Genomic DNA, 22,994 nt, shown 5'->3' on the forward strand with positions numbered 1-22,994 from the left:
AGTTTTTAACATTTAATATGAATATTATGTCTAAGATGAAGGCATTTACAATTTCATGCAATATATTATCTAAAATAGGTAAACGTAAAAAATATCAAATATTATTCTCAGTGTCTGACATAACGCAAACTAGTGATAAACGGAACGTTATTATTTTCCTTAACAGACACAGATTAAATAACCAATAGCGAGCTGCATGTAGTATGCGTTAACGGCTGCTATTGGTCAATATTAATTTATTTTAATAGGCATTTGACAATAGGAAACTAAACGCGCTGTCATATGACGTGCTATTGCTATGACGCATACTTCAATCAATTGAAATCGAAAGCTGAATTATTTGCGCTGTAGGCGTTCCCACTTCTCAGTGTGTAATTTTAAGTGTAAAGTAAATCCCTATAGTCGTTGTACAGTCTTGTTATATCATTTCCGTTGCGCACCGCCGATAAAGAAAAGCATGGCCAGCCCACCCATCTACAACCCCGTAAGTAAATGAAGCATTTTGTGCTTTTTATACAACTCCAAGCTTACAGTATGTGTCGCGTAGACGCGTTTCGGCGTTTTCAAGGGCATCCGGCAGAATGAAATGGAAATTAGTCATCTATTTGTTATGAAAACGTTTAATTCTGTTTCTAGATTGTGATGCAATGAAATTTCAATTTTGTCGCTTTGCAGGCCGGTTTTACCGATTCTAGACGTGATTTCCCACTTGTGAAGTCATTTTTTGTTTAATTTTCCTCTTAACTAGCGTCCGATACGGCAGGTATTATCAGTTGGCCTTATTTGAACAACTTTGCGATGAAAAGACGTCAAATACCATATAAGATCGATTTATTTTACAAATTATTACCAAAGAGGATATAATAGGATAGAGTGGTACTGTCATAGTAAATTTTGTGCCACAGTAAATTCACTGCCATCTATAAAGACACGATTATAACTATAAATAAAAATATCAAAAAATGTATTTATATATGGATAAATGTTTTTTTTATATGAATTAATTATTTTTATATGATTTTGACCCATGTTCTTTCACTAATATGTGTTAAAATTGTTAAATAACATATGAAACCGTCAACGCCATCTATTCGAGAGTAGGCCAAAGGTAGTGGCACCATCTGATCAAGAATCAAATTTTCTTGATTTTCGAGGCACGTTCTTTCCTTAGACTGTATCCATCTATTACGGATCTATCTTTGTTATTACTAAGGCCAATTTCAGTTTTTTGTTATATACGAGATATAAATAAACTCTTATTCCTTGTTTATTGCAAAGTTACATTGCAAGATAACATTATCATAAGATAAATATTTGTAAAGAGAATGTGTTCAAGATGATCGTTTTTAGGGTTCCGTACCCAAAGAGTAAATACGGGACCCTATTACTAAGACTCCGCTGTCCATCTGTCTATCACCGGGCTGTATCTCATGAACCGTGATAGCTAGACAGTTGAAATTTTCACAGATTATGTATTTCTGTTGCCGCTATAACAAGTAGTGACACCCCCCTGGCCATACTTACTTCTCCTGGGTAGCTGGACAACCATAGATTTATATTCTAGAGACTATCACAATGCAAATGTAATTTAGAACAAGACAGACAAACTGAGTTGTAGATAAACATAGAAGTTTTTGTGGCAAAAAACTAGTGTTTGGGAAATTTAACCATCTATATTTGAATTGAAGGTTGACTGGTAGAGAATGCCTTGTAGCATTAAGTCCGCCTTTTGTACATTTGTATTTTCTTGTGTGCAATAAAGATTAATTAAATAAATAAATCCCTTATCAAAATTCTACTTACTGTAAATTACCGAGGAATATCAAGAATGCAAATCAATTACAAATTGGTACATAATTTCTTTATTACATATGTGACATTTTCAACCAAAAGGTACCACATTGTTGGTTGTCGATAAGGTTGATTTCTAATTGAAGCTATATGGAACAAGCGACAATAAGTACCCTTTTAATTGAAGATGGCACATATATGTATATTTAGTACAAAAACGTTAACTGTACTGTATGATACAGTGCCAAAAGAATAGAATACCAGAATATCAAAGGAGATATTAAATGTGTTGTGTATTTCACGGTAGCTATCTCATTATACAAATATCTATAATGTTAAGGTATTAACATCAATAACAGACATGTCAATATTTTGTTTTGTCAATCATGTTATAGCAGTATGTCTGTAGATAAGCCAATTGTACCTACTGTTATTTTATTATCTTAATAAATAATAAAATAATAATTAATATTATAGGACATTCTTACACATTGACTATGTCCCACGGTAAGCCCAAGGAGGCTTGTGTTATGGGTACTCAGACAACGATATATATAATATATAAATACTTAACCCTTAAATGCATGATTTTTTGTATAACTTTTTAATAAATTGTAATAGATGTGTCATGCTGTATAAAAGTAATAAATGTGATTTTGGATAGCTGCATATTGAGCCACGGACCATCAAATATACGATGCATATATACATCATTATGCATTTAAGGGTTAAATACATAGAAAACACCCAAGACTCAGGAACAAATATCTGTGCTCATCACACAAATAAATGCCCTTACCGGGATTCGAATTCGTAATTGACACAATAAGAATTAACTTTTTAGGGTTCCATACCCAAAGTGTAAAAACGGGACCCTATTACTAAGACTCCGCTGTCTGTCTGTCACCAGGCTCTATCTCATGAACCGTGATAGCTAGACAGTTGAAATTTTCACAGATGATGTATTCCTGTTGCCGCTATAGACAAATACTTAAAACAGAATAACACAAAACTATAATTTTTATGTTAATGTCACAGCTGTTGGATCTCCAAATAAATAAAATAAAATAAATAAATAAAATAGAATAAAATAAATATTTAAGTGGGGCTCCCATACAACAAACGTGATTTGTTTGCCGTTTTGTTGCGTAATGGTACGGAACCCTTAGTGCGCGAGTCCGACTCGCACTTGGCCGGTTTTTAGAAAAAATACTTGATTTTCCATTATATTTCCATGTAATTAAATTAAATTTTTGACGTGTAATATGTAACAATATTATTAATGAATGAGTATGAGTATATTTCTCAGGCTTACGACTGTCATGTCATTCTTTTATCAGACAGCCTAAAGCCCGGGGGCTCAGGCAAGCAAGGCACATTTGCTGACACGAGCGCTCTGCATATATGTTGTTTAGAGCGTGTTCACCTGTCTAATTTCTTTTCACCTCAGCAGCTTGAACAAGCCTACTTTCGTCAATTTTTTTGGTTTCTCTGTATTATTCTGTGTAATTAGAAATACATTTTAACCTTTAATATGTTCTCACTAATGAGGTGAAACATTATATGTGCAATACGAAAGCAAAGTTTTTAGGGTTCCGTATCCAAAGGGTAAAAACGGGACCCTATTACTAAGACTCCGCTGTCCGTCTGTCCGTCCGTCTGTCCGTCTGTCTGTCTGTCACCAGGCTGTATCTCATGAACCGTGATAGCTAGACAGTTGAAATTTTCACAGATGATGTATTTCTGTTGCCGCTATAACAACAAATACTAAAAACAGAATAAAATAGAGATTTAAGTGGGGCTCCCATACAACAAACGTGATTTTTGACCGAAGTTAAGCAACGTCGGGCGGGGTCAGTACTTGGATGGGTGACCGTTTTTTTTAATACGTCATAAATCGTAAACCGCAATTTAGCTTTCATTCAATCAACGCACGGAAAAAAGTACGGAACCCTCGGTGCGCGAGTCCGACTCGCACTTGTTTTTTTTTTACATCTCGTGTTTTTGAGTCCCTCGCTACGCTCAAGATTCTAACTTAGAATCACTCGCTTCGCTCGTGGTTCAATCATAGAATCTCGCTTTCTCGGGACTCAAAATAAACACACGCAAGAAAAACCAACTTTCCTCTCTTGTTGCACAAATAACTATTGTCCAACATGTGTATGTGCATCTCACATTTTGCTTCGTGGGCAGTTGGGCACTGGGAGAGTGAGACACAATGCACATTAATTGGACCAAGAAATGGGACGGGTGCTCACAGGTGCAATACCAACCTTAGCAACTTCAGGGGTCATCTCATCCATTAATTACATCACACGTGTAGGGGGGGGGGTCAAGAAAATGTGACATGTTTTGACAAGGAAGAGGGGGAGTCACAAACTTTGTGACGTTACATTAACTTATTTTATTCGCTGAAAAAGTTTTTGGAACGATAATCGTTTAATCGTTTTATTTTCCTTCCTAATCTGTTTTGGGTTATAAAATTACTAATATTTCTTTTGTCAAAAATATTTTGATAAAATATTAATAATACTTAATTCGATTTGCCGATTGCATTGAAAAATGTGACGTCACAGCGTCACACCAGGGGGGGAGGGGTTTGCCAAATGTGCCATGCTCGGCATCAAACTTCAACCGAGTGAGGAATGTCGAGATCCGACGCCGCACCAAGGTGCGAGATGTGGGAGACGTCATTACCAAGCTTAAATGGAGTTGGGCGGGACATGTTGCCAGGCAGAGTGATGGCAGGTGGACCAAAATGTTGACGGATTGGTGGCCGCTTGCGGATGAAAGAAGCGCCTGGCGTTCGTTGGCTCGTTGGGTGGATGACGTTCGAAAAATCGCGGGGCACTTTTGGATGAGACTAGCCCAGGACCGGGGAAGTGGCGTACACGAAGAGAGGCCTATGCTCAGCAGTGGGCGACTGAAGGCTATTAGAATGATGACGATGATGATGACCAAGTGTGACAAGGAGGAGGGAGGGGTCAAAAACCTCGAAATTCGTGAGACGTAATTAATAGATGAACCCTTATCTGCCACCATCATGATGGTGTTTACAACTACGCTGTTTTAACACTTGCTTTTCATCTAACTTGTTCCAGGTCATACCGTGCGTGCACCCCATCCCCGGGGGGATGTTCCCGGGCCGCATGATGCGGTTCCAGGGGAACGTGCCGCCGGGCGCTCAAAGGTATGCCATCACATGCTACGGTATGGTATCACAAGCTACGGGCGGACATTCAAAACCTACTTGGAATTGATCGCCGATACAACCTACCTATCTATAGGTTATATAATATGTGCCATTTTCAACCAAACGGGTACTTATTGTCGCTTGTCAATAAGGCGCTATTTCCATATAGCTTCAATTAGAAATCAACCTTATCAACAAGCGACAATGTGGTACCTTTTGGTTGAAAACGTCACATATCATTGCTTAGGCCGCTAAGAACGTCGTTGGAGCATTCCACGGGCTGTCCCGTACAGACGCATTTTATTTCCTGTTGCGACTTTTTTTTCGGCGATTAAAGCTGGCGATTATTTTTATGTGCATATTTTTGACCATTTGTCATAGAAAACTAATACCTGCAAATCTTCAGAAAATTCGCGTTTGTACGGAACAACGCGGTAGACAATTTCTAGGAATGCTTTTTGACATATTTAGATCACAATGGTTACACTCACTTATATTTTTAGTCGAAATGTTTCGGGCCCATCGGGGGTCCTTCTTCAGGCTCGATCGCTCGCGGCGGCTGCACTCCGTGCACTGAACGCGCCGCCCGCTTCACCGCTCGCGAGCGCGCTGACAGGGCGGAGGGCGCGGGGCAGTCCGCAGTTTCGAGTTTGAAAAATACTATTTATTAACCGTTTTAATAAGGAGCTGGTTGCGGTGCCCAATATAATTGGCGAGATCAAAGCCACACGACTTCGCTGGCTTGGTCCCCTAGAGAGGATGGGAGAGTATCGTGCTGTGAGAAGAGCGTATGTGAGGCACCCGGGCGGAAAGCGTCCGTCTGGGCGTCCCAGATACCGCTGGAGTGACGAAGCCCTAAAAGACCTGTCCGCCCTTGGAATACCCATGGTTTGAAGTGGCGCAGAATAGGGCAGTGGCGCTCTCTTGGGTCGGAGGCCAAGATCCTTTTTGGGTCACTGAGCCAGTGAAGTAGTAACCATTTTAACCCGTTTCCAGATTTGCCATAAACCTGCAATGCGGCCCCAACACGGACCCGCGTGACGACATCGCGCTACACCTCAACTTTCGCTTCGTGGAGCAGTGCGTGGTGCGGAACCACCTCACGGCCATGTCGTGGGGTATGGAGGAGACTAGTGGCGGTATGCCGCTGAGCCAGGGGGGCAACTTTGAGGCGCTGCTGCTGTGTGAGCCGCAATCCATTAAGGTAAGTTTCGAGACACGCTTCTGGATGAGTGGCTTCTCAAGCAGGGACGTTGCGAATATTCGCATGCGCATCCGCAACCGCGGAACTTTGCATTATTTTCAACATCCGCATCCGCATAAAATCGATGCGGAGCTTAATGCGGATGTGGAACAGGTAGGTACAGGAACGTCTTAGCGGCGGCGTAATTTCGTCATTAGCCAATAGGAATCTCGGCAACAGAAATACATCATCTGTGAAAATTTCAACTGTGATACAGCCTGGTGACAGACGGACAGCGGACTCTTATTAATAGGTTCCCGTTTTTACCCTTTGGGTACGGAACCCTAAAAATTAGCCCTCACTATTGTTTTATCTTTTATTTCTAGGTGGCGCTGAACGGTTTACACTTCTGCGAGTTCCCGCACCGCATACCTTTCCAACGCATAACCCACTTCACCATCGACGGCGACGTGATGGTACAAATCGTGGCGTTTGAGGGGGCGCAGCCACCACAGCAGGTTTACATGGTGCGTAAATCTTCTTTAGTTCACATTTAAATCTCCGCACGTAAAGATTTTTATTCTAGAAAGTTTCTAGATTAGTATTTTTTATACAATTTTGGTGTTTGACGATCCTTTTGTGAATTCTTATTATTAAGTTTGACATATCTATAATAATTCAATGTTTTTAAGAATAATAATAACTGCATCAATAAATTGCTCTGATATTTAGATTAAGGTAATATCTAAAACTTGACAATTTAAAAGTGCTTGTTGCTAGGCCTATTTGAATAAAGATTATATTGATATTGATCTTACGTAAATAATGAACGGCCCCTTATACAGCTTACATACTATGTCTCACTCACGTATATGTATAATAATACATAGGACATTATTACATAAAATATTATAAATGATATCGGAAAAGGCTTGGCGAAGAAGAAGACATACATATTATCACGACATCGACTTCGTAGACAACATAGTATAAGGTTTTATTATAATTATAAGAAAAATAATTAATGCAAAAAAGTAAAACTAAATTACAACAAATACAATATTACCCCCCACTCTGATTATCCCCCGGACCAAATGTGCCAAAAATACTGGCGGCATTACCTCGCTAAAAAATACATAAAATTGACTAAGTCCCACAGTAACCTCAATCTGTGTGGGTATCACCAGTTTAGCAACGACATAGTAACGCTATCGAGAACGTAAGTAGATGGCGACACTTTTTGATATTTAACAAATAGATTAGATTAGATTTATTTTGGACCCGGGTATGTCCATAAACTACGTCCGGACCCGGGTATGTCCTTAAACTATGTCCAAATGAGAGGTATGGGCACTGTGAATGACATCTCGCTTTGTGTGGTAGGGCACAGGACAGCGGATGTCATTCCAGATCTAGAGCAGAGCCCAACTGGGGAAGTACCTAGATAGTGTTGTGTTCCTGCCGGTGAGTAAGGTTGCCAGAGCTCGAGGGAGAGGAGTGTTAGGGTCGGCAACGCGCATGTAACTCCTCTGGAGTTGCAGGCGTACATAGGCTACGGAGACTGCTTAACATCAGGCGGGCCGTATGCTTGTTTGCCACTGACGTAGTATATATAAAAAAAAAAGATTTATTTATTTCAGGATAAAAATTACACTATAAATTTGCATCAATGTCAAAATTATGCTTATCTTCTTATCATGATCGTCAAACATTACATAATAAAAAATACAAAATAAATTAAAATAATTTTCTCTCCCAATAAAGATCGTCATACTATAACAACAAATACTAAAAAGTGCGGAACCCTCGGTGGGCGAGTCCGACTCGCACTTGGCCGGGTTTTTTATTATTATATATATTTTATCTCTGACATCTAGAGACTTTTACATCTCTAAATAATTTTAGTATTTGTCTTTTGTTTGTATATTTTTTATTAGTATTTTTTTGTGTACATCGGGATACATCTCTAAGAAAGTATCTAATATTTCATTGATTCCATATTTGTAATTATTTTTTGAAAGGCATGTAAAAGTGCCCCTGTGGCCTATTTGCAGAATAAGTGTGTCTTATTCAAGCAAAAGGTACCACTTTGTCGCTTACCATAAGGACGCTCTGACAGGTTATTCGTATAAAGATACTAGCAAATTTCGTCCTTATGGTAAGCGACAATGTGGTATCTTGTTCTTGAAAACGTCACAAATGTTCGATGTTTGGTGATAGTTGTGCTTACCGTAATGTGTTGTTAACAGGCGCAAAGTCCACCGGCGTACGGCTCGTACGGCGCGCCGCCGCCGGCCTACGGCGCCGCCGGCTACGGCGGGCCTCCGCAAGGTAACTCACACATATACTATATACAATACACTGTCGCATTCCTTAAAACCTACCTACCTATAGCACAGATTTTAATAGTTCTTACGAACAGATAGTTATCTCTCAAAGAAAACGCAAATACCTACCGTTTTGATACCTACACAAAAATACAATGGAGTGACCTTCAACGCGCCGCGCCGACACAACGCTAGGGTTGCCGACGCTTCTTTCGAATACTAAGGTGTCTTAGGTAGATATCTAACTATAAATGTTTCTTAAAACATTACCTACATCTTTAAAACAATTTAATAGTACCTATATTGTACAGTCGCCATCAGATATATCGGAGCGGCCGAGGTGCGCACAAATATCTGAACACGCCTCTATTCTCAAGGCGTTAGAGTGCGTGTTCAGATATTGTGAACACCTCGGCCGCTCCGATATATCTGATGGCGACTGTACTACCACACTACGTTATTTGTTCGTGACGAACACATTTCTTTGGCATAGCGCGCGGTGTCGTGCGTCCGTGAGCGCGTGTGGCAACCAACTAGAACTAGCTGGCTTTTGTACCGCCGGCGGGAAGAGATTCGTAGGCATAAATCTGAGCTCGCGCAGAGAGTTCCATAGGTCTGCCTATAGTCTGTTTTTTTATTCCATATACTAAACCTACCTATGTTCATCAATACATTTGTGCAAATAAACATATCTTTATCTTTAAAATGACATTTCATGTGTTGCTAGTTTTTTTAAGTCTTATAAATAGTGATGTGCTACAACCGGTATTAACCGAAAATAAATTATTGGGAGGTACTTATATTTGTTGATGAAGACGAGAGAAAACGCACTGAATACATCCGATCACTATACCAGTAAAGCAAAGATAGATATAACTCCGTAATAGATGGATACAGTCTAAGGAAAAAACGTGCCTCGAAAATCAAGAAAATTTGATTCTCGTTCAGAGGGCGCTACTAGTTTTGGCCTACAGTCGTATAGATGGCGTTGACGGTTTCATTTGTTATTTAACAATTTTAACGCATATCAGTGAAAGAATATGGGTCAAAATCATAAAAATAATTAATGCAAATAAAATAAAACATTTTTCTATATTTAAATACATTCTATCGTATTTTTATCAATCTTCATTTTTAGTTTTAAAGTGTGTCGACAGATGGCAGTGAATTTACTGGGGTTACAAAATTTACTATGACAGTACCGCTCTAGTATAAGTTACTCTATGCAGTAAAGTAACGAATGTCGAATAAGTAAACCAAAAATACCAAAATGGCGTTGCGTCAGGTCGGCGATACGTCAATGTCATGTTTAAGGGTTCCTTACCCAAAGGGTAAAAACGGGACCCTATTACTAAGACTCCGCTGTCCGTCTGTCTGTCACCAGGCTGTATCTCATGAACCGTGATAGCTAGGCAGTTGAAATTTTCGCAGATGATGTATTTCTGTTGCCGCTACAACAACAAATACTAAAAAGTACGGAACCCTCGGTGGGCGAGTCCGACTCGCACTTGTCCGGTTTTTTAAATATTTGAGTAGATTAGTAGTGAGTAGATTTTATTTATTGTTTATTTTGAATCTAAAATTAATTTAATATTTATCGGTTATTCACAAACCGAAATCAGCACTGTTTGTTTTAAGCTGGTCACATTATTTCTACGTTTGACATTTGTGGTTGTCATTTTAGTCTACGGAATAAAAAAACAGACTTTAACCTTCGTAAGATCAGCTGTAAAAAGTAATGAAATAAAGGCATTAGTATATATTTAATAAAATAATTTTATTTGTTTCCAAAAACTTGTTCATAGATGGCAGCACCAGTCTCTCTCGCTATAACGTAATTCCGTAAGGAATTCGTATAGGAGGTGCAAGCGCGCACTGCTTGCCCTTAGAGCTGGTCAAAGACGCCTAGTCTTACTAAGATGGCATATAGTCGAGAAATTGTGACGGGTACCGCCGTGGCGAGGTGGCCTAGGGGTTCATGGCGTTAGCCGCGATAGCTAAAGACGCCGGTTCGAATCCGGCCTTAACTCGTGTCGATTTAAAACACTCCCTGCGGTCGTGTTTTAATTTATCGCCACTCGTTTCGGATTTTCTCTTTTCCGCGCATTTCGTTACTACCAAGTAAAAAGTGGAATTTCTTTTTCTGTATTTCTTGTAAAATAATTACAGTTGTAATGTATAAACGCTATACAAAACTATTATCTTTATAATAAGGCATGTTAATAATACAAAACTATTTTCAACCTATTATTAAAGTTTTATGGGTCTCCGGCAAGCTCGGTTCTCCATACAAACGTAGTTCCGCTCTCATTTTAAAACGACTAGCTAGATTGCTCTGAAACTTTGTACTTACAATAGGATAAGGTATATCTATGTCTGTAATTAGTTTATGTAGCTTCAGATGCCATAGTTAAAAAAATACAGCGAATTTAAGTTTTTCATACAAAACTTGTTTTTGCTCTATTTCGTATGTTTTATAAACTGGAGCTATATAAACTAATTTCAGACCTAGATATACCTCATGTCATTGTATGTGCGATGTTTCATTACAATCCAACACGTAGTTTTAAAATGAGAGCGGAACTACGTTTGTATGGGAAGGTGCAATTCGGCCGAGCTTGCCGGGGACTTATGTGTTTGGTGTTTCTCGGGCTGCAATAGCATGTTTTAACAAAAAAAACGCGAGTGAAGTGAATTTATACTAATATTTAAAGGTAAGTAAATGTATAGATATACTTATATATGTAATCTGTATATGTCTAACTTTATATGTCTGTGGTTACTGGTTCGAAGTGTCAATTGCACCTGTGTTTATGTTTTAAAGAAAAAAAAAATCGACGATAAACGCGAGCAAAAAAACCAAAGTACTTATGTCCAAGCTTAGGTTTAAAACTATACCAACTTGGCTAACGGCAGAGTGTGGAAGCGACACCATACACGTCAAATTTCTATGGAAATATGGGGCATTTTCTATGAAAAGGGACCTTATTGTCGATGGCGCTTACGCCGCACAGCGTCACGCGGCATTGTGTTTATATCGGGGCATCGTTAATAATGGCGTAAGCGCCATCGACAATAAGGTCCCTTTTTATAGAAAATACCACATATGACGCCTTTACTCACCCTGCCACATTTTGTCGCTGTCAAATACCTTAGGACATTTTAAAGTATCTTTATACATGATTATTTATATTTATTCCACAATTGGCTGAAAATAATTCTGTATTTTTAATTGGCATGCATGGAAAAAAATATATAAAAGGGATGGTGGTTTTCTGTTTTCTGAATTATTATTATTTTCCCTACTCATGCTTGTAAAGTTCAACTTTAAATCGTGCGTAGACGACGTAAAGTCGCTTATTATGTTCTAGAGCATAAAGTAAAATCTATTACGACCCTTATTGACTTAGCAATAAAGTCTAAAATCCGCCATACAAACTGCCAGCCTGCCGGCGCGCGCCCGACCGGCCCGAGTACAATTTTCTTTAGTCTTGAATAAATACGGTAAAATAACCTACTACATTGAATATTTTTGTATTTATATTTTACTCACAATCGAAGTGAAAAACAGTGTGTATAACTCAGGCATAAATGTCCATTTTTATCCTCGACTATATTGGTCCTCGCTGCGCTCGGACCAATAACTTGCCTCGACTAATAATGGATCGCTTTATGCCCTTGTTGTACAATCTACTATTTTATTTGAAAGGGTTATCTTATTGATAGAACATTTTAACTGATTTTTAAAGAATTGTCGGCAACTTAAGGCCCTGAAAAAGAGTAAATAATTTAATAAAGTATTTCACAATGTTTATTATATCTATGCATAGTAGGAGACTAGGGTATTATCAAATTTTTAGACATGCGCTAATGCGCTATGAACACTTGAACACGCGTGAGGCCTTGTACACTACCGCTCAAAAGTATTTAGGCACCCGCAATTTACACCATACAATTGTATACAAAAATTATTTTCAAAATCATACTGTTCGATCGCAGGCACATGCCTCTCTTACATGTTGGATTGAATTTTTATTTAGGTAAATATATTGAGCCTCAAATTGTTGCCAAAGACATCCTTTAAAATTTCGAGTTTACTTTATGCAACGATTTAAAAAACCCTTATGTACTAGTTCATACAAAATAAAACGATTTTGTACTGGAAAACGATTTATGGATTTCTACGCTTGCCATTTGGTAAATAGGCAATGTACACGAATATTCTGCACATCATTTTGAAGCTCGATATGTCGGTTAAATTAAAAAAGTAAACTGCACAAAAAACTGTTACCCGACTGCGACTTAGCGGTATAATTCTGAAAGTCGATTGTGTATACAATTGTATGGAAAAAATTACGAGTGCCTAAATAGTTATAAGAGGTAATTTAAATAGGTTGCTTCATAATAGCATTGGATGATTCACGGTTAGTTTCACTAGACTTATATTGACCGGGATATAGACCGTGATTACCGTTTGTATTGTTTATGAGCTCCCGATATTTGCCCGTGAACAAGATGCATGTAACTGCGTCGAAATATCGGAAGCTCGAAAACTATACAAAAGGTAATCGCGGTCCATATCCCGGTTAATATAAGTATATGTTGCTTCATATAAGATTTCCATACGAATCGACCTGTTTCAATTGATCTTGGGTGTATTTTATTTGCATGCCGCTTTGGTGGTTTCCTTTAACCTTCTCTTTGCTACTGTCAACAAGTATCAGGTGGTCACGTGACTATAGAATACATTTAAGGCCGTTTCATCGGTTTGCCGCTGTCACTGTCACATTTCGCAAGATAGAACAGGAAAAACCATGCGCGCCAAGTGTCAATATTGATCGAATTTTGTCTATTTTTATTTATTTTAAAAACGTTATTGTAAGAATATCTAAATTCGAAAGCGGTAAAATTATTTCATATTTCATATTTCATATTTATTTATTGCAACCATGGTTTTATAGGTATTACAAATTCTTGGTAGTTCCACATGGACCCCGTGGGGGCATAGCAATATTACAATATTTAAGTTAAGTTTGTCTTTTTCTTCTTTTTTTTGTTTATATTGTTACACAATAAATATCCGAGTAAAGTTGGATTAAGAGGCCGTAGTCGATTTTGGAGCAAAAATTTAAAATTGATAGATTTAGTCGTTGAAATTATACACGTTTTGTTACGTAATATCTAAATAACAAGTATTGATTTCTATTAGCACGTCTTCTCATCTTGCCTTTTAATAATGAGGTCGCGAGCGTGCGTCACCGGTAATGCATGTAGAGAAGGGGCAGTTTTTAAAAATTCATCAAAAAAACATGGTGGTAAATTATACAAATTGATGTATAAGAATAGTTTCAGCAAATGTTGTAGATTGTTTAAGTATCAAAATTACGTTGAAATTAAGTCGATTTTTAGAGAAATTGTCACTTGTTTTGAAATAATTTCTGGAGAAAACTGATTTCGTCTAACTTTCATTTACACTACTTCAAAGTCATAATAATAAAAATGTAGTCTGATAAACGTCAAGTACAGGATATGTGTAATACAAAATTACCATGTTTAGCAGTCCAAACTTTACGAAATTTACAAATAAGAGCGACAAAATCAGTGCTTTACGCGCGTTTACCTAAACGTCCATCGGAAAAGCAAACATTACTAATTTAGTGAGTCTGTTTTCAATAAATTGATCTGATAAAAGGTAAGATAAGAAGACGTGCTAATAGAAACCAGTACTTGTTATTTCAATTAGGTAACAAAAGGTGTAAAATTTCACGGACTAAATCTATCAATTTTACATTTTTGCGACTAAAATCGACACCGGCCTCTTAAAAGTCCTACTTAGAGGTTACTTTGGGAATTAATTGTATCGAGCGAAGTGTCATAATTCGTGTATCGGAAGCTGTGTTATTCAAAATAATATAATTAACAACTAGGTACATATATTTTCCCCTCACTAGCTCGGAAAGCCGTCTTTTATCCTTTAAAACAAGCGGGGAAAAACGCATTTTATCCACTAGTGGGGAAAGTAATTTGACCTTGGATGGAGCGTGTTTAAGTAGCTTGACAGATAACAAAACGTAAAACGCTCATAATAATGGTTCGTTCGATATTAATTATCATTAAATAAATGGTTTGAGAATCTAATAGAAAATACCAGATTTAGCTTTATTTAATGATTTTAAGTCATAAACCTTAAAATTCCATAATAAACGTTTGTTTTTTAATAATTATGTTAAATATAATTCTGAACGAACAAGTTAGTCGATGCAATTTCAAAACGCATCATTGACATTTCATACGTCAGAAATGTCAACATTGTCAACAAAAATTTTACTTAATAACTTCTCACGTAAAAGTACAGAATTTCCAGTTTTCTGTTATAATATCGTAAAGAAATTAGTGATTCCAGTTGATGAAGATGATCTAACGCCTGTGGATGTTGCACTTTCCTTGCTATAGTGAGGGGAAAAGTTTTGTGTTACACACGGGTGCAAATGTTTTTTACTTCTCGTGTGTTAAAACACTCGCTACGCTCAGGATTCTATTTTAGAACCACTCGCTTCGCTCGTGGTTCAACTATAGAATCCTTTCGCTTGCTCGTGTTTCAATTCCACACTCACGGGTAAAATACAACTTTGCACCCTTGTATAACAAATAACTATTTTTCCACGTCTACGAATATCAACGTCTCTTAGAAAAATATGATCATTTGGGGCATTTTCTATGAAAAGGGACCTTATTGTCGATGGCGCTTACGTCGCGCGGCATTGTGTTTATATCGGAGCATCGTTAATAATGGCGTAAGTGCCATCGACAATAAGGTCCCTTTTTATAGAAAATACCACATATAAGGAGATTTTTCGCCTTCTGGCTCAGGGAACGGCCTTAAGGCAGAACTAACGGACGGACCCGGGTATGTCCTTAAACTACGTCCAAAAGAGAAGTATGGGCACTGTGAATGACATCTCGCTTTGTGTGGTAGGGCACAGGACAGCGGATGTCATTCCAGATCTAGAGCAGAGCCCAACTGGGGAGGTACCTCCACCTTACAGAAAACCGCAGCCAAATAACACTAGACCCTACTCATAGTGTTGTGTTCCTGCCGGTGAGTAAGGTTAATGCCAGAGCTCGAGGGAGAGGAGTGTTAGGGTCGGCAACGCGCATGTAACTCCTCTGGAGTTGCAGGCGTACATAGGCTACGGAGACTGCTTAACATCAGGCGGGCCGTATGCTTGTTTGCCACCGACGTAGTATTAAAAAAAAACTAAACTGGATGTGTGACGCAGCAAAGCTCCCGTCTCTGAGTAAATACGCGCCTATAGGAGCATTCCATAAGGTTCGACCTTTGTTCCGTGGGTGAATCAACTTTTTCTTGTTACTCGTTGCCATGGTTACGTTCTCCTGGGTCACTCTTAAAACCCCGATTTTACGGTAATTAAAATAACCAAACATGCATTTTAGGGTTCCGTACCCAAAGGGTAAAAACGGGACCTATTACTGAGACTCCGCTGTCCGTCTGTCTATCACCAGGCTGCATCTCATGAACCGTGATTGCTAGACAGTTGAAATTTTCACAGATGATGTAAGTATTTCTGTTACCGCTACAAAAACAAATACTAAAAAGTACGAAACCCTCGGTGGACGAGGCCGACTCGCACTTGTCCGGTTTTTGTGGTAGATATGAAGCTTTCCACTGAGCTACCACTAATAAGCACATTTGTGGATTGTTATACAACATTCCGTCTAACAAACTGTGCTAATATTGTCCCCTGGCTGACGGGACACAATAACAACAAGATTTAGATTTATTTATTTCATAATATTAAATTACATTATAAATTATTTTAACTTAATCTAATCTATACGAATTTATATTATGAGATTATAAGAAATAGTTGATTCACCCCCTTACAGTCTCCATCATATATATCGAAGCGGCCAAAGCGCTCACATATATCTGAACACGCATCTATTCTCAAGGCGTTCAGATATTTATGATCACATCGGCCGCTCCGATATATCTGGATGGCGACAGTACAAACGCGTTTCTGAAGATTTGCAGGTTAAAGTTTTTTTTTCTATTTGGGTCATTGGCCAACGTGGAAAATATTTACAGAACAATAATCATATTATTTTAACCTTTTGGACGCCAATTACCGATACTCAACGTAGGTTAACGCCAAAGACCGATTAATCGGTCATAGGCCACAAAGCAACATAGACCTGCGTGCATATGCATAAAGTTCAATTTAAGTTTTGACACTTCGGTGACGTGGCGTCTGCGCACAGATTAATAAATAGTTACTACGTAACAGATACATCGTTCCCATACAAAAGCGAAAATACCTACGCTATAATAGCCTACAAAATCTTAATAATAATACCTGCTTCTCAGGACGAGAAGAAATACCATAAGTACGCGCACAAAGAGTCGAGACTGCCTTGCTCGCCGTGCGCGTCACGTGCCAACGCGTCATCGTATTCGTAAGAATGCGCTAGGGTTGTACTGTTACTTATGTTATTATTGTAATAAAACGAATGTTGCGAATCAACCATATTTTTTATTAGTCAATTAAATATTTAAAAACAACACTTATAATACCTGACTCAAAAAACTCCTTAACTTACTTATGTTATGGAAATAAATGGTGACAAAATTCATAAAGATAGATTTAAAACACTAATAAAACTACAAATTTTCCTTTGTTTTTTGACTTTTACACCCATCTACTGCACAATAATTACGTGGTTTCTGCATTTCGAAGCGTAGGCGCGGGAAACGTGCGGTGCGAGCGCTCAGGCGGGCGTACGGCGGCCCTCTGTCGGTTGTATCGTCGACGATACGCCGAGCGGTAGGCATATAGCGCGTGGCCTTGAGCGAGTGAAGGAGGCCTGGTCTGGGTGACAGCTTTTGTGTTCGACACGGCGACGAAAAGGTTAAAGCCGAAAAACACGTAATAATAGTACATTGTGCAACGAGGGGCGTAAGTAAAATATTCGAAACGAGGGCTTTACATTCACGACAGCCGCAGGCTGGTGTGAATTAAAGACTCTAGTTTGCAATATTCTTACCCCCGCAGTTACACACAATGTTTTTCATCACACTTGCGAAGAAAATACTTGTTTTTCGTCACACTTGCGAAGAAAAAACCAAATTTTAAGCGACATTACAAACATTCGTCCGCCATATTGTCATTTTTTGACAAGTTAGGCATCGAAGGCACAGACCCAGGTATTCAGCCACGATTGAAAATTGTGCAAAAATATTTCTAACGGCTATTAAATTATGTAATCAAATCAAATTAAATATTTTTAAACAACAACAATTTTTTTTTTTTATGTCAGTATTTTAGAAATAAGACTCATTTATACCAACTTGGTTCGTATGAATTAATGAAAACGGCGCAGATGGCGCCACTACCTTTGGCGTATTCTCGAATAGATGGCGTTGACGGTTTCGTTTGTTATTTAACAATTTTAACGCATATCAGTGAAAGAACATGGGTCGAAATCATAGAAAAATAATTAATGCAAATAAAATAAAAAACATTTATCCATATATAAATACGTTTTATGGTATTTTTATTCATCTTCATTTATAGTTTTAATCAAGTGTCGATAGATGGCAGTGAATTTACTGTGGTTACAAAATTTACTATGACAGTACCGCTCTATCCTATTATATCCTCTTTGACAAAAGCATTGAGAAAGTTATAGGACTATCCACTAGTTATTTGTTGTGTTTTATTTTTGATTGTGCATTATTTATTAATTTTTTTTTTTTTTTTGCGCAGGTTTCTATTGAGGTGTTGAGTAAAACGATCGGTAGGAACCTATAACGGTCCTAGGTAGAGTAAATCTTTGTTTTTTTTTTATTATAAGCTATTTTTACACGAGTGCCCAAAAAACCGGCCAAGTGCGAGTCGCACTCGCCCACCGAATGTACCGTACTTTTTAGTATTTGTTGTTATAGCGGCAACAGTAATACATCATCTGTGAAAATTTCAACTGTCTAGCTATCACGGTTCATGAGATACAGCCTGCCCACAGACAGACGGACAGCGGAGTCTTAGTAATAGGGTCCCGTTTTTACCCTTTGGGTACGGAACCCTAAAAAAAGGAGCGTATTGTTTTTAACTTACTTTGTATCGCATATTAATTTTTGGACACATGAGAGAGATGATAGTCATGATTGTATCTAATTTTTAGGGTTCCGTACCCAAAGGGTAAAAACGGGACCCTATTACTAAGACTCCGCTGTCCGTCTGTCTGTCACCAGGCTGTATGTCATGAACCGTGATAGCTAGACAGTTGAAATTTTCACAGATGATGTATTCCTGTTGCCGCTATAACAACAAATACTAAAAACAGAATAATATTAATATTTAAATGGGACTCCCATACAACAAACGTGATTTTTTTGTACTTCGTGCGCGAGTCCGACTCGCACTTAGCCGGTTTGGTTTTCAATTTATAATATTGGAAATATTGTTCTCTTTTTGTCTTTGTTGCGCTTTTTTTTGTATAGCTACGTACAATCAACGTCATAAATATTTACACAATTTTCTTATTCATATTGTTAAAGGAATCCATTGAAAACATAGTTTGTTACCATTTAAAGCTAGTAACACAGTGGAAAGTTCTGTGTTTCATACAAACGTTGACATCAAAAACTTATTTTTTTACAGTACATCTGGCGCTACATTACGACACCAGGTGCTATAATAAGCACTTTACGTAACTACGTCGAAAATATGCCATATGTACCGTAAAACGTTGTACGATACACGTGACTCGTGTTGATTTAAAACACTCCCTTCCCTATTTTTCGCACTTGTATCGTAAATAACTAATACATACTTATGTTCCTCCTTGTCAACAGAATTCAAATGAATGCTTTAATTACGCATTTTAAAAAGTGTGATAATTTAAATCGATAAAAAAATCACGAGTATAATTACTTTGCCACGAGCATTATGGGCAAAGTTGAACCGATATATGCTTTTGGTACAAGTAACCTAAAATTGATATTAAAATTATTATATCTTGTATGTAAATAAATGGATCTTCGGGAAAAAAATAGCTCACTACTTTAATACCTAGGTATTTATTTATATAATTTTAAAATAAACAGCTCTAATTTAATTATAATTTTTCAGGTGCCTTGTGAATCGGAATCAAGAATCAAGAGTTATGTTTTTAAGTTTTGTAATAAATTTTCAATACGTTATTAATTATCATGCACTGAAAGTGATTTCTAAAGCATTTACTTATTCCAAAAAAATAATAATAGATATATAAAGTAAATAGACAACACAAGTGCTAATTGAACTAGAACAAGTTACATACCATCTGGGTGATTTATTATAAGGTTTCTTAGCATATAGCAAAGATAGATATAATTCCTTAATAGATGGATACAGTAAGAAAAGTGCATCGAAAATCAAGAAAATTTGATTCTCGAACAGATGGCGCCACTACTTTTGGCCTACTCTCGAATAGATGACGTTGACAGTTTCGTTTGTTATCTAACAATTTTAACGCATATCAGTGAAAGAACGTGGGTCAAAATTATATAAAAATAATTAATGCAAATAAAAAGATCATTTATCCATTAATAAATACGTTTTATGGTATTTTTATACATCTTCATTTTTAGTTTTAATCGTGTGTCGATAGATGGCAGTGAATTTACTGTGGCTACAAAATGTACTATGACAGTACCGCTCTATCCTATTAATATTCAGTTTTTGACATAAATATGGCTTTAAAAATGATCTAGATTATGTTTAACTCGTTCCTCAGATTTAAATAAATAAATAAATAAAACGATTAAAGATAAAATTATTTAGTCATTTAGTATACTTTTCTACAACTTCGTTGTTATTCCTTTAATCAATTAGTTATACCAAATATTCAACGTCAAATGAATAAATATTTGGGGACATAGGTTAGAATTAGAAACAGAACTGACATCTCAAATATACGAATCGAAAAGACTAACCTAAGCTAAATTTTCCAAAGACCAATTTTTTACTTACGCGCCTTGGCAAACATTTTTTGGCCCAATTCCAACTTTTTTTTTACTTTTTTTATACAGGATGGCCAAAAAATATATGCATTCCCGTTGCCAGGGAGGTTTTGGCATTATACTGAGCAACTTTTACTATGGGACCAACCCCGAAATCGTGAAAAAAGTTTTATCTCATATATTTCGGCTGGTCCGTTTTCTATGGGAGGGTAATTTTTTTTTTCGCGATTTCGTGGTTGGTCCCATAAAAGTTGCTCAGTATAATCCCAAAACCTCCCTGGCAACGGGAATGCACATATTTTTGGCCACCCTGTATATCCCAAAGCACATATTTCTGACTACTTGCGTTGTCTATTTATGTATGTATGTATAAACTCTTTATTGTACAAAGACATTTATTATTCTTGGTTGTGCATAATTTATTATACAGTCGCAGGTCATTTTGGTCGTTTTTTTCGTCAGATTTGGATGAAATTTGACTGGTTTGAAGACCACATTCTGGACGGGATAAATACGAAATCACAATTCGTCCCGATAAAAAGTCGCGGGAAGATTTTTAGGGCATTTTAGTAACATTTTTGTGTTATCGAAATTAAACCAACGAAAAAAAACGCATAACTACAAAGCAAGCTTAGAAACATCTGCTCTTGACTGTACTTGTACAGATATAAATATACCATAGATGACGCAAATGCATCTACTTCGCGTGTCCGAACCCCGAGAAATCCTCGGGGTTGACCGTCGCTCTTGACATTCCACGCGCGTCAGTTGTTGCAGCCGGACGTCCGTGATAACTTAAAAAATGCCTCGTTGCGTGATAATTAACTGCAACAGCCCAAAAATTGCGAGCACCCAAAGGCAAAAACATATTTCCTATCACAGGTAAGTAATTTTAAAATTATATTATGCGTAAATTTTGTAATAAAAAGTCGGCACGCTTGGTTTCAATACAAATCGTGATATTTGCGTCATCTAGCGTATATATTAAATCTGTGTACATGTACAACTAACCACAATTTCTTACCAATATTTATTATTAAGTACCTAATAGATGTTTAAAAAACATTATAGTCGTTAAAATATTGTCAAGTCGCATTTTAGACTTAGTAAATAAATGTATGACAAGTTTAGATTTGCATTTTTATATGATTTAAGATCCAGTGCTTTTTGAGCATAAAAATGTTTCCTTATAAATAATAAATTCGTATTGTCCTTTACGTTAGGAATGTAAATAAAATCGCATTTTTTCGTCATTTTTGCTTTTTAAGAATATGTAATTCCTGTTTGTAGTTGTATTATGATGGTTAATAAAAAATAAAGTTTTCGATCTGTTTTATTTTTATTTCCCTGTCCCAAGGCCGAAGATAAGCGAGATGCGAAGAGCGAGGGTTGTTATGCCGTCTGTACACACTCGTCGAAAGCCTCTCGCCACGGAATAACTAATAGTACTAGGTACAAAAGATTCACTCTAAGAAAACGCGTCTATTACGACAGATACCGCTAGGTGGCGCAAGCAGGGGGGTGTCACTGCGCAGTTTAGGTATATTTGGCCGGCGCACCGCCCGGGAAGGTATGTGGCAGTGGGCTGCCGCTCGGCTCGCACGATAGTCGTGTCACGTGGCGCTCGCGCAAAATTGAAAATGCGCAATGGCTATATCTATATATATAAACCTAAATCGCGATCTAATCTGTATAAAAGATAATGTTCTGTTTACGGATGTCTGAATAAACGGAAGAACAAGGAACATATTTTCAAAGGAATAAGTACAAATTTATCTTAAAAATAATAAATTACTAGGTATAGGTACAAAAACTTGTCAAGTGACAACCCCGTGCCGACACTCGCAGCTCGGTCATAAAACTGCGGCGCGCAAAGAAGATCCACGGTTCGTGCGCGGTTATAAGTTTCAATTTTGCTTGCAGGCGGCGAGTGTAGGTATAATTTTATACCTAAATCTGGCTTTTGTGAAGGAGTGAATTTTCTGTACGGTAGCGGTGTACCTCCCTGCCTTTAGGGTACTTCCTGAAGTCCTTGGAAGCTGAAATTTGGTATGAAATTTTTAGCCCCTAAGGGGGTGGAATTTTGTATGGAAAATCAATAACCGCTGTACCGATTTAGTTAAAATTTGGTATGAAGATAGTTTTTGTTATGGGGAATGATATAGAATAGTTTCAACCCCAAAATCACCCTGTAAGGGTGTAATCAGTAAAAAGCAGATTGTATAAAAGATGCCCCTAGATACGAAATTTAGGATTTTTAATAGTAAATAACCCTTTAGATTAGGGGATGGAAGATTGTCATAAGCAACTTACAAAAAGAAGTGAAATCCCACCAACAACATTTCATGTAAAATGTTGCCAAGACCATACCATAAGACTCGCACTGTCTGACAAAGATCTGATAACTTTTTGACAGTGCGAGCCTTGGCATAAAATGTTGCCAATGAAATGTTTAGGTGAGATTAGATTTATTTA

The 22,994-nt window shown here is 37.5% G+C and overlaps 1 protein-coding gene across 2 annotated transcripts; it reads left to right on the forward strand.

The window, feature by feature from the left end:
• Nucleotides 1–313: 313 nt before the first annotated feature.
• On the forward strand, nt 314–21,775 carry LOC134752019 (galectin-4-like). 2 transcript variants are annotated; one of them, XM_063687578.1, is made up of 7 exons: nt 314–484; nt 4,893–4,981; nt 5,981–6,188; nt 6,554–6,694; nt 8,417–8,498; nt 18,283–18,336; nt 19,648–21,775. In XM_063687578.1, exons 1-6 carry the CDS (start codon nt 458–460, stop codon nt 18,291–18,293), a joined length of 558 nt encoding a protein of 185 aa, XP_063543648.1. In that variant the 5' UTR covers nt 314–457; the 3' UTR covers nt 18,294–18,336; nt 19,648–21,775. The 2 variants fall into 2 exon arrangements, with proteins under 2 accessions (XP_063543648.1, XP_063543649.1); XM_063687579.1 differs by lacking the exon at nt 18,283–18,336.
• The last annotated feature ends 1,219 nt before the right edge of the window (nt 21,776–22,994 follow it).

The sequence above is a fragment of the Cydia strobilella genome, chromosome 24 (assembly GCF_947568885.1).
Source record: "Cydia strobilella chromosome 24, ilCydStro3.1, whole genome shotgun sequence".
NCBI lineage: Eukaryota > Metazoa > Arthropoda > Insecta > Lepidoptera > Tortricidae > Cydia > Cydia strobilella.

What these genes read in the sequence shown, in the direction of transcription:
- LOC134752019 (XM_063687578.1), top strand. Translation starts at nt 458, where the DNA reads ATGGCCAGCCCACCCATCTACAACCCC. An exon ending in GTGCCGCCGGGCGCTCAAAG is followed by an intron (nt 4,982 to 5,980) that starts GTATGCCATCAC and finishes ACCCGTTTCCAG; the next exon opens with ATTTGCCATAAACCTGCAAT. An exon ending in CACCACAGCAGGTTTACATG is followed by an intron (nt 6,695 to 8,416) that starts GTGCGTAAATCT and finishes TGTTGTTAACAG; the next exon opens with GCGCAAAGTCCACCGGCGTA.